Here is a 15,507-nt window from a genome sequence, read left to right on the forward strand (position 1 = left end):
TTCTCAAGCAGGTCATTCTTACCACGATACCACCATGCCATACTCTCTCCCCCAGTGATGCCTACATTTCCAAACCCAGGGGAGAATTTTAAGCTCCCCTGGTACTCTTCCACGTGGTTTCCTCTCCATTCTCTTAAACACTTGGCTCCCTCAACATACAGGAACTCTCCTTCGCCCGGCCTTCTTCTCCTCTCACTGGCTGCCCCTTCTCGGTCCTTCGGCCAGAGCCTCTCCCAACGGCTCTGTTCTCTTCCCAGTTCACAGTGACCTCATTTCATCCAGGCTCAGACTGAAAGACCCAAATCAGTCTCTGCAGTCCTGGCCTCTCCACTGATTCCAGAAGAATATATCCACCGCTTACTTGACATTTCCACTTGGTAGTCTACTAGTGCTTCAAGATGAACATTTTAGAGCAGAGAACTCCTGGTGTTTCCTTCCAGATTCATCCATCTCCCGTCTTTCCTGTCTCACCAAATGCACCACACTGACCAGGTTGCTCAGACCGCAAACCACAGCTTTGCTGTATCTCTTTGTCACACACTCATCTGGTCCATCAGCAAGTGCCGATGGCTCTGCCTTCAAGACACGGCATGGCAATGCTTCTGCAAGGTTCTGTCTGCTTCCACCCTGCTCCCCATGGTCGGCTCTCCAGGCAGGAGTCAGAGTGGTCCTTGAAAATGCAGTCCAGCCATTTCCTTACCCGCTACAAATGCTCCAGTGGGTCTCCATCAGACTTCAAATGAAACCCAAACTCCATCCCTGACTCAGAAGTTCCTCACAGTCCGGCCACTGCCAGCCTCTCCCTCTGTGTCTTTCCTGCTCTCCTTCAGCTCACCTCACTCTTGACTTTGTGCCTTCTGCCCTTCCTTCAACACAGAAGGTTCTGCTAGCCTTTCCTTTTTCTTGAAACAATGTCCCCTGTCCCCACCTCTGCTGTCTACTTGACTTCCCCATGGCTTGAGCTCTCCTACCATACAGGGTTTGCTCCAATGCTGGATGCTGTTTGACTGCCCTATTGAAATGATACTCCAGGGCTTTACCCTGCTTAGGTCGTCTTCTACCTGAATCGTGCGTGTTTGTTTCTGGCTTGTATCCCTACACTACAAATCCAAGGAGCAGCAAGCACCCAGAACAGTGCCTGGCATGTCCTAGGTGCTCAAGAAGCATTCACTGACTGAATAAATTGCTTTTTGCATAACTCCCTCGGAATGTGATGGCATCTGAGAGTGCCTTACAGGGGCTGGGATGGGGAGTTGGTAAAAGGCAGGGGAGAGGAGGTAGGGATTGAGACTAATGTTAATGGACTGTCTTCCATGGCAGGCACTGGACATCGCACCATTGAAACTAATGTTAATGGACCGTCTTCCATGGCAGGCACTGGACATTGCACCATGTCATGTGACCTCAGTGACTCATAAACCCTTGGCGTCATATCGCAAACCCAGATCTCCCTGACTCTAAACTGCATATACTTCCTGTTTTTTTCACGTTGCTTCTCTGGGGAGATGGTGGCCAGGGGATGCCCCAACCCTGAGGTTTCACAGAGACTGATCAGCCCCCTGAATTCTGTGCTGTTTGGTCACCTTCAGCCCCCCTCTCCTAACAGTAGCCCACTCCCACCCAGTCCATGACACAGAAACAAGCAGAGGGAGCAGGGACTTCTATAAAGAGCACCCTGTTTATTCCTGTATACCTCCCCTCCCTCAGGGCCCAGCACACCCTTAGCACATAGCAGGGATGACCTGAGTATATGTTGACTTGAACTGAATTAATCAGAATGACTGTTACAACGTCACATCAATATTATGTCTCAGTAGCCAAGAGCTCTTTTAGGACATGAGTGGGTGATGTTTTTTGGCAGTGATTAATGAAGGTGTAAGAACAAGTCCACAGATAAAGGAGGGAACCTGGAGACAGAGCCTCTTTCTACTGTAGCTCCACACACAGATGTTATATCTGCGAGTCTGCATATTTCAGGATATGACAGGCCATTTCATTTTTCACTCCGCTGAGAACATTAGACCTAAGAAATAATGAGTCTAATTTCCTGACACTTAAAATAAAAGGCCTCACTGTTCCCATGGTGATTTAAGACATACTCACAGGGAGCTGGGCCCTCAGGGAGAACCACACCCCAAGAAGCCATTGCCAGACCTGCTGTCACTTCCTCAGAAACTCTGTATTCAAAGCTCACTTTCTGAGGTGACAAGTAAAGAGGCCGTGCTGAGAACTTTTCTTAAAGAGGCAAATTTTAAATAATGAAAAAGACTTACAGGTCTTCCTGAGGGTCCTTCTGGTCCAGGGAAACCTATGTCTCCAACAGGGCCTCTCTCCCCCTGTAGACATGTCCACAGACAAACATTAGTTGCCAAGAAAAGCTTTAGAACTGCTTGTGGTAAACACAAGGACAACCGCTAAGTCAGAAACAGGCAACTCACCGGTTCTCCTGGAATTCCTGGGGGGCCTGGGGCTCCGGGTTTCCCCTGAGGAATCAGATTACGAGGAAATGTTAGGAGCTAAATTACTGAATAAGGCCACGTGTTTTCCTTCCACACCCGTGTGTGTAGCACCTGTGCTGCAGGTGTGGCTCTACACTGATGCGCCATTCCCGCTGGTCAGAGTCTGCGGACCACACTCCACTGTGCAGATAGGAAGGCAGTCCCTCAATGCACGTGTGGGTGTGTGGTGGGGGATGGGGGGAGGGAGGATAAGAATTATGAAAATGCTTTCATCAGTGTTTTATAGTTTTCTATATATAGGTCTTTTGTTTCTTTAGGTAAATTTATTCCTAAGTATTTTATGAATTTTCCTCGGAAGAAAAGCTATGACCAACCTAGACAGCATGTTAAAAAGCAGAGACATTGCTTTGCCAACAAAATTCCGTCTAGTCAAAGCTATGGTTTTTCCAGTAGTCATGTATGGATATGAGAGTTGGACTATAAAGAAAGCTGAGCGCCGAAGAATTGATGCATTTGAACAATGGTGTTGGAGAAGACTCTTGAGAGTCCCTTGGACTGCAAGGAGATCCAACCAGTCCATCCTAAATGAAATCAGACCTGAATATTCATTAGAAGGACTGATGCTGAAGCTGAAACTCCAATACTTTGGCCTCCTGATGAGAAGAGCTGACTCACTGGAAAAGACCTGCTGCTGGGAAAGATTGAAGGCAGCAGGAGAAAGGGAACGACAGAGGATGACATGGTTGGATGGCATCACCAACTCGATGGACACCAGTTTGAGTAAGCCCCAGGAGTTGGTGATGGACAAGGAAGCCTGGCGTGCTGCAGTCCATGGGGTCGCAAAGAGTCGGACATGACTGAGCAACTGAACTGAACTGAAGTATTTTATTCTTTTCATTGCAATGGTGAATGGGATTGTTTCCTTAATTTCTCCTTCTGTTTTTTCATTGTTAGTGTATAGGAATGTAAGGGATTTCTGTGTAATCTTTCCTAGAGAATGTTCTGTGTGCACTTGAGAAAAAGGTGAAATCCATTGTTTTTGGGTGAAATGCACTGCAGATATTAATTAGGTCTAACTTGTCCATTGTATCATTTAAAGTTTGTGTTTCCTTGCTAATTTTCTGTTTGGTTGAACTATCCATAGGTGTGAGAGGTGTATTAAAGTCCCCCACTATTTTTGTGTTCCTGTTAATTTCCCCTTTCACACTTCTTAGCATTTGCCTTATGTATTGAGGTACTTCTATGTTGGGTGCGAATATATTTATAACTGTTATATCTTCTTCTCGGATTGATCCCTTGATCATTATGTAGTTTCCTTCTTTGCCTCTTATCATGGTCTTTATTTCAAAGTCTATTTTATATGATATGAGTATTGTTACACCAGCTTTCTTTTGGTCTCCATTTTCATGAAATATCTGTTTCCAGCCCCTCATTTTCAGTCTGCATGTGTCCCCAGGTTTGAGATAGGTCTCTTGTAGACAGCATATTGTCTCTTGTAATGGATACAAAACAAAACCCCTGTTTTGTTTTTGTATCCATTTGGGCAGTCTTTGTCTTTTGGTTGGAATATTAAACCCATTTACATTTAAGGTAATTATTGATAAGTATGATCCCATTACCATAGATGTAGAAATATACCATGTTCGTGGACTGGAAGAATCAATATAGTGAAAATGAGTATACTACCCAAAGCAATCTGTAGATTCAGCACAATCCCTATATCAAGCTACCAATGGTATTTTTCACAGAACTAAAACAAATAATTTCACAATTTGTATGGAAACACAGAAAAACCTTGAATAGCCAAAACAATATTGAGAAAGAAGAATGGAACAGGAGGAATCAATCTTCTTGACTTCAGGCAATACTACAAAGCTACAGTCATCAAGACAGTATGGTACTGGCACAAAGACAGAAACATAGATCAATGGAACAAAATAGAAAGTCCAGAGATAAATCCAAGCACCCATGGACACCTTTTCTTTGACAAAGGAGGCAAAAATATACAATGGAGAAAAGACAAGTGCTGTGCTAGGAAAACTGGTCAACCAGTCAACCACGTATAAAAGAATGAAACTAGAACACTTTCTAACACCATACACAAAAATAAACTCAAAATGGATTGAAAATCTAAATGTAAGGCCAGAAACTATAAAACTCTTAGAGGAAAATATAGGCAGAACACTCTCTGACATAAATCACAGCAAGATCCTCTATGACCCACCTCCCAGAGTAACGGAAATAAAAACAAAAATAAACAAATGGGACTGAATTAAAAGTTTTTGCACAATGAAGGAAACTATAAGCAAGGTGAAAAGACAGCCTTCAGAATAGGAGAAAATAATAGCAAACAAAGCAACTGACAAATAATTAATCTCCAAAATATACAAGCAGTTCATGCAGCCCAATACCAGAAAAACAAACCCAAACAAAAAGTGGGCCAAAGAACTAAACAGACATTTCTCCAAGGAAGACATACAGATTGATAATAAACACACAAAAAGATGCTCAACATCACCCATTATTAGAGAAATGCAAATCAAAACCACAATGAGGTATCATCTCACGTGGGTCAGAATGGCCACCATCAAAAAGTCTACAAACAATAAATGCTGGAGAGGGTGTGGAGAAAAGGGAACTCTCTTATACTGTTGGTGGGAATGCAAACTGGTACAGCCACTATGGAGAACAGTGTGGAGATTCCTTAAAAAACTGGAAACAAAACTGCCATACAACTCAGCAATCCACTGCTGGGCATACACACCAAGGAAATCAGAATTGAAAGAGATACATGTACCCCAATGTTCATTGCAGCATTGTTTAAAATAGCTAGGACATGGAAGCAACCTAGATGTCCATTGGCAGACAAATGGATAAGGAAGTTGTGGTACATGTGGTACACAATGGAATATTACTCAGCTATACAAAGGAATGTATTTGAGTCAGTTCTAATGAGGTGAGTGAAACTGGAGCCTATTATACACAGTGAAGTAAATCAGAAAGGGAAACATCAATACTGTATATTAACGCATATATATGGAATTTAGAAAGATGGTAATGACAATCCTATATGCACGGCAGCAAAAGAGACACAGACGTAAAGAACAGACTTTTGGACTCTGTGGGAGAAGGCCAGGGTGGGATGATGTGGGAGAATAGCATTGAAACATGTGTGTTACCATATGTAAAACAGATGACCAGTGCAAGTTCAATGCATGAGGCAGGGCACTCAAAGCTGGTGCCTCTGGGACAATCCAGAGGGATGAGGTGGGGAGGGAGGTGGATGAGGGGTTCAGGATGGGGGGACACATGTATACCCATGGCTGATTCATGTTGATGTATGGCAAAAACCACCACAATATTGTAAAGTAATTATCTTCCAATTAAAATAAATTAATTAAAAAAAGAATTTTGAAAATGCTAAACAAATATATCCTCGTTTCTGGGAACCCCTCTTGTTTGACAGGCAGCTCTTCTTTACCTTAGGGAAAGGAGGGCAGAAAGGGTCATAGAAGTCCTGCTGCTGCTGCTAAGTCGCTTCAGTCATGTCCGACTCTGTGCGACCCCATAGATGGCAGCCCACCAGGCTCCCCCATCCCTGGGATTCTCCAGGCAAGAACACTGGAGTGGGTTGCCATTTCCTTCTCCAATGAATGAAAGTGAAAAGTGAAACTGAAGTCGCTCAGTCATGTCCAACTCTTAGCGACCCCATGGACTGCAGCCTACCAGGCTCCTCCGCCCATGGGATTTTCCAGGCAAGAGTACTGGAGTGGGGTGCCATTGCCTTCTCTGATAGAAATCCTAGACTTTGAATTTCACAAGAAGGTTTTTGCATTCATAGTAAGATAGCCTGAAAAGAAGCATGTTTGATTTGCAAAACGTTTTTGTTGGAAAGGAGAGGACAAAACTGGTCTGACCAAGCACAGAAGGCCTGGAGGACTGAGGGCAGAGACACTGTGGACCAGAGAGACCTCTGAGACAGAGCAGAGTGGAAGATGGACCAGCACAGGTAGCAGTGGGCTAGTATTCAGACCAGGCCTGAGAATCCTGTCCTTGAGGAGCCACCTCCTGCCCCTTGAACCTCATGTGGATGGGGATGTCGGTGTGGGGCTGAGACCATAGAAATCCCAGCAGGTTTCCAGGGAGGGAAACCTGGGCTTTTTCTCTACTTGCTGTGTAGAACTCTTGGCAGGTCCTTTGGAGGTCAAGAAGGCCCCTTGGCAGGTCAGCGATGGCTGAGTGGTGAAGCGAGGCAGACACAGGCCTGAGATGGCACCTGGCCCCCCACTGCCCAAGTGCAGCAGGAGCTCCTGGAATCTCCTGGACCTGAGTTGGGGCATGTGTTAGAGCTGAGAAAGCCAGTGTTCCAAAGGGACTTGGCATGGGCTCAGGGGCACAGGGAACTCGCACCTGGAGCTCCAGATGAAGATCCCAAAGGCCAGGCAGTGCCAGCAGGGATCTCAGAGGACCTGAGGAGGATACAGTGCCCCCGGGAGCCACCTGCTATCCTGGGAGGGAGCAGAGGAAGAGCCAAGGGAAGGCTCTGGATGGCCTGTTTACATACTAGGAAGGGACAGACTTCTAGGCGGAGTAGGACTGGGCCCGCTGATTCTCAGCAGAGGTCTGTAATGTGCAAAGCAAGTGAACATCCCTGCTTCAACCAGAACCATAATCTTATTTTTTTTTTTTTTATTGTTGTGAAATATACATAACGTGCAGAGAAGGCAATGGCACCCCACTCCAGTACTCTTGCCTGGAAAATCCCATGGATGGAGTAGCCTGGTAGGCTGCAGTCCATGGGGTCGGGAAGAGTCAGACATGACTGAGCGACTGCACTTTCACTTTTCACTTTCATGCATTGGAGAAGGAAATGGCAACCCACTCCAGTGTTCTTGTCTGGAGAATCCCAGGGACACGAGAGCCTGGTGGGCTGCCGTCTATGGGGGTCACACAGAGTTGGACACGATTGAAACAACTTAGCAGCAGCAGCATACATAACGTGAAATCCATTTTAACCATTTTATGTGTACAATTAAATGGCATTAAGTACACTCACACTGCTGTGTAGCTATTTCCAGAATCTTTGAACTATTTCATTTTCTGAGCCACGGTAAAGTCCAGTTATAAAAAAACAAAGTAACAGTTTAAAAACTTTTTTTATAGCCAGTTTTATATATATAGCATGCAATTTTTTTTAACCCTTCCTCATTTTTGTAATTGTCAGTTAATCTTCTTAAGGATGAGATATGAAAACTGCATTTTAGGTAAATGTATTAGATCTACCCAAACAAGTGGCAGGGCAGCCTCTAGTTTCAATCATGCTGCATCCTTCAAAAATATTCTTGGAATTATTCATTTGGATTGTCTTTTGAGTCTGTCACTGATCTTTTAAATACTTCAGTGGTTGCTAGTATTTTTCCTTTTATGGCAGACTTAGTTGAACATAATTTATAGTCCCACCTGGATGAATACAGTGACTTAGTTGAACATAATTTATAGTCCCACCTGGATGAATACAGTAGGGCATTACACTTCACCATAGTGGAAAACAACATAGTGGAAACAAAAACAGGGTGTGAATATGAGAGACGCAGGTTGTAAGGGGACCCAAGGTGATCCTAAAGGCAGGTGCAAATATGTTGCTAGGAACAGTAGGGAGCTGGGGAGAGTGGGGAGGAATGGGATTAAGTGTGAGCCAGTTTTCAAGAAGAATGCTTTCTGGTATAGAAACTCTTGCATGGCATCACTGACTCAATGAACATGAATTTGAGCAAACTCCAGGAGATAGTGAAGGACAGGGAAGCCTGGTGTGCTGCAGTTCATGGGGTCACAGAGTTAGACAGGACTTATTGACTGAACAATAAAAACCCTGCAGTGCTTGCTAAATAAAATATTTTCATGTGACTTTTACAATCATACTAAGACTAGACTTGACCTAAAACAGCTAAAGAAGGGGATGTCATCCTCCATACAGGATGCCTCTCTATGGAGTGTGTTAGTCACTCAGTCGTGCCCGACTCTTTGCCACCCTATGGACTGCAGCCCACCAGGCTCCTCTGCTCATGGGATTTTATAGGCAAGGATACTTGAGTGGTTTGCCATGTGGACGGGTCTTTATTTTTTGTTGTTAGGTTTGGCAATGAAACAGAGGGAGGCAGAGTGGCTTCTGGCCTTTTGAGGGATGGAGTGGGGGGATTGTTGGGAGGCTCTGGGTGCTAGTGGGTGTTGGCAGAGGTCAGTGGGTGGCGCGGAGATGGTAGGGCCCTTTCTTGTCTTTCTCATGTTCCTGTGATTTAAGTACAGGGCTTCCACTGACTTTCCTACCCTGGCTCACCCTGCAGGGCACCTGGTGAGGATAAATGGGCTCTTATTCATAAAGCCTGACCACAAAATTTTAATTAGAGCATCATGAATGAAGATCAAAATGATCCCTAGGGCTCCGAGAAATGATTTTAACCTTTCCTGGAGCACTTCCTATTCATTTGAAAAGACCTTGATGAGATTTAAAACATTTGACACCAGAGAGCAACAAAAATGATTGAGAGGCTTAAAGGGCTAGTTTATGAGGAAACATTAGCAGCAATAAAGCTCCGCTAATAACACCAGCTGAGGGAAAACTCAGGCAGATGGCAGATTAATACGAAGATACTGAAGCACATTGCCTGAGGATGAGAGCTTTGCTTTCTGAAGATTAAGAAACCTTGAACTATTACAAGAATAGAGAAACCCAACAAGCTTCTCAGAGCTATGTGGTACTGATGCATTAGCACAGGTTATGGCTTTCCCTCCCCACGTGAAAGTGAGTTGGGAAGAAAAAAACAAAGGAAAAAGTTTAAAAGAGGAAAATAAAGACAGGAGCATTCTTGAGGTGGGAGAGGAACAGGTGGGTTTAAAAAAACTTTTGGGGGGACTTTGTTTCTTAAACTGCGAGTTTCAGGAGTCACCCTGTGCTCCCAGCCCTTTTGGCGGTTGGTACCCGTGAGAACAACGTGAGATAAACTGAACTCACCGAGATTCCTGCCGCTCCTGGGGGGCCTGCCGGCCCTCGATCTCCCTGAAAAAAACATGTACTGCTTAGAATCAAACCCACTCAATCTCCACTGCCAAAACTGATGCTCAGATAATGATTTGGATTTGGTAAAGCTTCTCTTTGGAACTTACAAATGTTGTCAATATTAGCTGGTGTGAAGCTAGAGGCCAGATGGGGAAAGGACAAAATAAGAACTGCAGCCATGGAACCTACTGAAGACTCCTCTCGCTCTTTTTTCCCCATAACACCAAAGCAAATAATACTAATGAAAATAAACATTCATGGTATCACTTCTGTTAACCTATTCTTTAAGACAGAACCGCATAATACTTACAGGTAAAATTAGCCAATATATTTCTTCCACATATTCAAAAGTAACTTATTACCAATAATTAAAAGACTAAGACCTTGAATGTCTTCTGAAAAGCTTTCAATAGACTCGTCTCATTGGATGTAGGGTTAAAATGAATGTGTTTAGAACTAAGGATTTTGTAGTTTCTCCTCATGAGGCCAATAAGAAGACCCCTGGAATTTCTCTGAACAATGGAATGACTCAACCTTTTTTCCAAAGGCAGTGTGGTATTTTAGATAAAGCTGACAAGGCTAAAAATACTTATGGTTATATATGGGGCAATAAAATGGCAATTTTTGTTGGGCAGAATCGACATTAAAAAACTTCGTAAGTTCACTGAGGGACATAAAAGAATTGATTAAACGGAGAGAGATGTTTTGTTCTTGGAGGGCAAGACAGCGCTGTAAAGGTGTCATTGCGCCCAAACTAATTTATAAATTTAATGCAATTTTTACAAATTGCAGCTTGATCAAATGATATTAAAGTTCACTTGGGATAATAAATATACTTGAGGATAAGAGAAAAAGTAAAAGAAGAATAATAAAGACATTAGCAATACCATATTTCAGCATGCAATAAAGCTATAATAATTGAAATATGGAATATTGGCCCAAGATTAAGCAGTATATCAATGCAATATAACAGCAAGTTCAGGAACAGACCAACATTTACAATAGGGTTTTAGTAAAGAAAGGGCTGTATTATTCAACAAATAGTGCTAATAATTGAATAATTTCTTTGAAAAAGTCTAATTCCTCTCTTTGCATTATACTCCATATAAATTCTGTAAGATTAAACATAAAACTGAAAGGCAAGGACCAATTAGGATAAAGGCTCCATCATATAATATAGAAGTAGTGTCTTCATTATATAAACCGTAGCTACAGTTACAAAAAAAAGAACTAGTAGAAAAGTGGGTGAAGGACCTAAACAGATAGGCCTCAATTCACTTTGCTCTTTTAAACTGCAGGGTTTTACCCTGGAAATGAATGTATTGGGGCTTTTCATTCAATGGAAATATTTGCATATCTGATAAAGATGAAGTTAAGAGGGCTCCTGTCTGATCATATGGTCCTTCCAACGATTGGGTCTCACAGTACTTTGAATCAGTCTAATTTAATTATCTGGCAGAATTCTTATTTCCATAATTATACCTGAGACCTAATCAAAGACAGTATCTCTCTGTAACCTCCACTGCCTGCATTCCAAGCTTGGACCACCATCTTCCATCATTGTAAATCACTCCCTTGAGTACCTTGAACCCCCCCAAATTTTGATGCCACAAAGACCTCTCTACCATCCCTGGTAGAAAAGTTTTCATGCTCCTTCACTCCCTAGATGGCCCCTCTTGCTTGTGTATCTAGTTTAGATCCCATGGTCACTGGTTATAATCACTCGCTATATATACTGCCGGCTCACAGTCCCATCCGTGCTTCTCTCACTTATTTGTCAAAACGGGAACTCGTTTAAACCCAGCTCCCCTCCTGCTCTGTGCGCATGGACACAGTCTCACTGACTGGTCTCATTTCAGTTCATGACCATGAGTCTCGAGGGGCTTCTGCTCAGCCACCACACTCTGTGGTTCCTGGACTTGCCCTCTTGTAGAAGACCTTTTCCTCAAACTTCCAAACTCTTCTCCCTACCTCACTCTCAGATGAGACCTCTGGTCCCTGCATCTCAGTCTCCCTTGCTCACCCCCTGCTTTCTTCCTGATCTTAATATTGGAGGGCTTCAAGGCTCAGTCTGTGATCCTCTTCTCTTTTAAAAAAAAATCTACTGTCATTCTCTTGGTGATCTTTTCCAGCCTCTTGACTTTCAGATAGCACCTATAGGCTTACACAATCAATTTATATCTGCACTTAGACCTCTTTTTAAACTCTATACTTTTCTATTGTACCACCTACTCCAGTACCCCCACTATGCTGTCTAGTAGATAATTCCCATAATTGGTCCTACATCCAAAATTATACTATGGATCATTCTCATCCTACCCTGTCTGAACAGACTCTGTGTAGAGCTTTCCTCATTTCTGTTGATAACATGCCATCATCTCAGGTGCTCAGGTCAAGCACCTTGGAGCCATCCCTGACTCTTGCCCTTCCTTCACAACATGTCCAGAGCCTCAGCCTCCTTAGGAGCTCCACTGATTCTGCTCTTGTCTGAGCCAACACCACTGCCCAATATATGGGTGTAGTCTGTGTCTTCCCTGTCCCATTGGGCTTCCCAGGCGGTGCTACTGAAGAACCCGCTTGCCAATGCAGCAGATGTAAGAGACATGGGTTCGATCCCTGGGTCAGGAAGATCCCCTGGAGGAGAGCATGGCAATCCACTCCAGTATTCTTGTCTGGAGAATCCCATGGACAGAGGAGCTTTCCTTACACTCCAGCTGCAGGTCCATCACTTTTCTACTCAGAAGCCACCACTGGCTCCATATTTCACTCAGAGTGAGAGAGAAAGTCTTTATGATGGCTGATAAGCCTCTTTATTAATTAGTGCTACTCAAACTACCTGTGGTGAAGGAGCAATTTACTTGCTTATTTATTTTCTAATGCATCATGAACCAACATGGGTCACATGTTTGGATATTATGGCCATGTCAAAAGTCAAGTTGTTTACATGCTTGCTCTCCATCTATGTGCTTACCCTGCCTCCAAACCCATGACAAAACTTGCAGACTGGCCCTGGTCCTCCATGGGCCAGCGAGGAGCACTGCTGGGCAGGGCTGCCCCTCACCTCCACCCCACCTCTCTGACCTGATCTCCTAGCATGCTTCCCTCGCTCACTCCCCGGGTCTCCTTGAATGTACAGGAATGTTCCTGTCTCAGGGCATTTAAGACCTTCTTTTTCTAGTTGTATATATTTAAGGTGTACAGTTTGATGATGTGATATACATATATACATTGGTAAATGATCACCATAATCAAGCTAATTCACATCTCCATCACCTCACACAGGTCACTGTGTGTGTGTGTCTGTGTGTGTGTTGAGAACACTTAGCAAATTTCAAGCATACAGTTTAGTATTGTTACCTAGCATCACTGTGCTATACATTACATCTCAAGAACTTCCTCATCTTGCCTGGAACTTTCTTCCTTCTGGCTTCAGGGGTTTAGCTAACTGACCATCCCCACACCCCTTCCAAGTCTTTGCCTAGTTCCTGATTTCTCAGACCACCTGATTTAAAATCACACCCTCCGCTTCCACACTCCTGATGCCCTTGAATCTCCTCTACTTTTTCTTTCTTTCCACAGCACTTACTAACAATATTGTTAATTATTTGTATTTATTCTCTTAGTTTCTGTATTCCCTGCTTAGAACACAGTTTTCACAAGGACAGAGATTTCTGTCTATTTTGTTCTCTTAGGTATCCCTAAACCTAAAACAGCTCCTGGTCCAATGGTAGGTGCTCAATAAACATTTTTGAATGTTGAACTGGTGAACACACACTTAACCTTGCACTTACCTTTATACCAGGAAATCCTTCTAGTCCTGGCAACCCCATTGCACCAGGTTCTCCCTGTTAAATATGAACATAAGAACACAAAAGCAACAATGAAAGGTTTTTAAATCATTCATTTCAAAAGCAAGGATTTTTTATTTTTTTGCCTATAAAGTACTCTCTCAAACACTGATTGGTAATCTGGCAAGCAAACAGTGTGCTCTATTTTCAAGCATCTGTATTCTTGCATTTGGTATTTGAAAATAGTTAGAAAATAAAGCTATTCCCTGAAGTATGAGTATTTTTTCTAATTAACTATTTTTATTCTGATTAAGAATCTGCTCTGAATGAATTCCTCTAGTCAGTGATAACTCCAATTTCAATAAGAGATAGAAGAAAAGGCTGGGCTTTAATAAACTTTGCATTTGTGAGGTACCTAAGGCTTCCAGATTGTCAGAAAACAAGACTAAAGATGGAGCTCTCAAACCAAAGTTTATCATCCCTCAATATTGCCTGGAGCTGGACATGAACTTTGGCGCTTCAGAGGACAGCCCCAGGGGCAGTTACTGCTGATGGGTCACTGAAAGGGGATGAGTAAGCCTTTCTATGAAAAAAAATCTGTTACATATGCTGCTGTATGGTCACAGCTGACTGTAAACTTTAGGTCCTCAAGGAACCCATTTAGAAAGGTCAGGGTGAAGGAAGCTGCTAACTTATAACAATAAACATTATGGGTTTTAAATTAAGAGAGACTAAGTGGGTTGACATGGAACAACAGACTGGTTCCAAATAGGAAAAGCAGTGCGTCAAGGCTGTATATTGTCACCCTGCTTATTTAACTTCTATGCAGAGTACATCATGAGAAATGCTGGGCTGGAAGAAGCACAAGCTGGAATCAAGATTGCCGGGAGAAATATCAATAACCTCAGATATGCCCATGACACCACCCTTATGGCAGAAAGTGAAGAGGAACTCAAAAGCCTCTTGATGAAAGTGAAAGAGGAGAGTGAAAAAGTTGGCTTAAAGTTCAACATTTAGAAAATGAAGATCATGGCATCTGGTCCCATCACTTCATGGGAAATAGATGGGGAAACAGTGGAAACATTGTCAGACTTTATTTTTCTGGGCTCCAAAATCACTGCAGATGGTGATTGCAGCCATGAAATTAAAAGACGCTTACTCCTTGGAAGGAAAGTTATGACCAACCTAGATAGCATATGCAAAAGCAGAGACATTACTTTGCCAACAAAGATCTGTCTAGTCAAGGCTATAGTTTTTCCTGTGGTCATGTATGGATGTGAGAGTTGGACTGTGAAGAAAGCTGAGTGCCAAAGAATTGATGCTTTTGAACTATGGTGTTGGAGAAGACTCTTGAGAGTGCCTTGGACTGCAAGGAGATCCAACCAGTCCATTCTGAAGGAGATTAGCCCTGGGATTTCTTTGGAAGGAATGATGCTAAAGCTGAAACTCCAGTACTTTGGCCACCTCATGCAAAGAGTTGACTCATTGGAAAAGACTCTGATGCTGGGAGGGATTGGGGGCAGGAGGAGAAGGGGATGACAGAGGATGAGATGGCTGGATGGCATCACTGACTCGATGGACATGAGTCTGAGTGAACTCCGGGAGTTGGTGATGGACAGGGAGGCCTGGCGTGCTGTAATTCATGGGGTCGCAAGGAGTAGGACACAACTGAATGACTGAACTGAACTGAAGTGGTTTGATTGTTGTTGTTCTGTCACTAAGTCGTGTCCAATTTTGCAACCTCATGGAGTGCGGCATACCAGGCTTCCCTGTCCTTCACTATCTCTCACAGTTGGCTCAAATTGATGTCCATTGAGTCAGTGATGCTATCTAACCATCTCATCCTCTGTCACCCCCTTCTCCTTTTGTTTTCAATCTTTCCCAGCATCAGGGTCTTTCCCAGTGAGTCAACTCTTCATATAAGGTGGCCAAAGTATTGGAGCTTCAGCATCAGTCCTTCCAATGAATATTCAGTGTTAATTTCCTTTAGGATTGACTGGTTTAATCTCTTTGCAGTCCAAGGGACTCTCAAGAGTCTTTCTCCAGCAACAAAATTTGAAAGAATCAGTTTTTCAGGGCTCAGCCTTCTTTACGGCCCAACTCTCATATCCATACATGACTACTAGAGAAAGCATAGCTTTGACTATGTGGATCTTTGTCAGCAAGGTGACGTCTCCATTTTTTAATGTTGTTTATGTTTGTCATA

The 15,507-nt window shown here is 43.2% G+C and overlaps 1 protein-coding gene across 1 annotated transcript in view; it reads right to left on the reverse strand.

Annotated features, from left to right (window-relative positions):
- Nucleotides 1–15,507, reverse strand: part of COL19A1 (collagen type XIX alpha 1 chain) — a 448,270-nt gene that overhangs the window by 31,955 nt on the left and 400,808 nt on the right. Inside the window, exons 42-45 of the mRNA XM_045161980.1 lie at nt 13,305–13,358; nt 9,469–9,513; nt 2,439–2,483; nt 2,274–2,336 (exon numbers count right to left, since the gene is read on the reverse strand). Of these exons, the coding sequence (XP_045017915.1) occupies nt 2,274–2,336; nt 2,439–2,483; nt 9,469–9,513; nt 13,305–13,358 (207 nt within the window). The remainder of the gene's footprint in view (nt 1–2,273; nt 2,337–2,438; nt 2,484–9,468; nt 9,514–13,304; nt 13,359–15,507) is intronic.

Source organism: Bubalus bubalis, chromosome 10 (genome assembly GCF_019923935.1).
Source record: "Bubalus bubalis isolate 160015118507 breed Murrah chromosome 10, NDDB_SH_1, whole genome shotgun sequence".
Taxonomy (NCBI): Eukaryota; Metazoa; Chordata; class Mammalia; order Artiodactyla; family Bovidae; genus Bubalus; species Bubalus bubalis.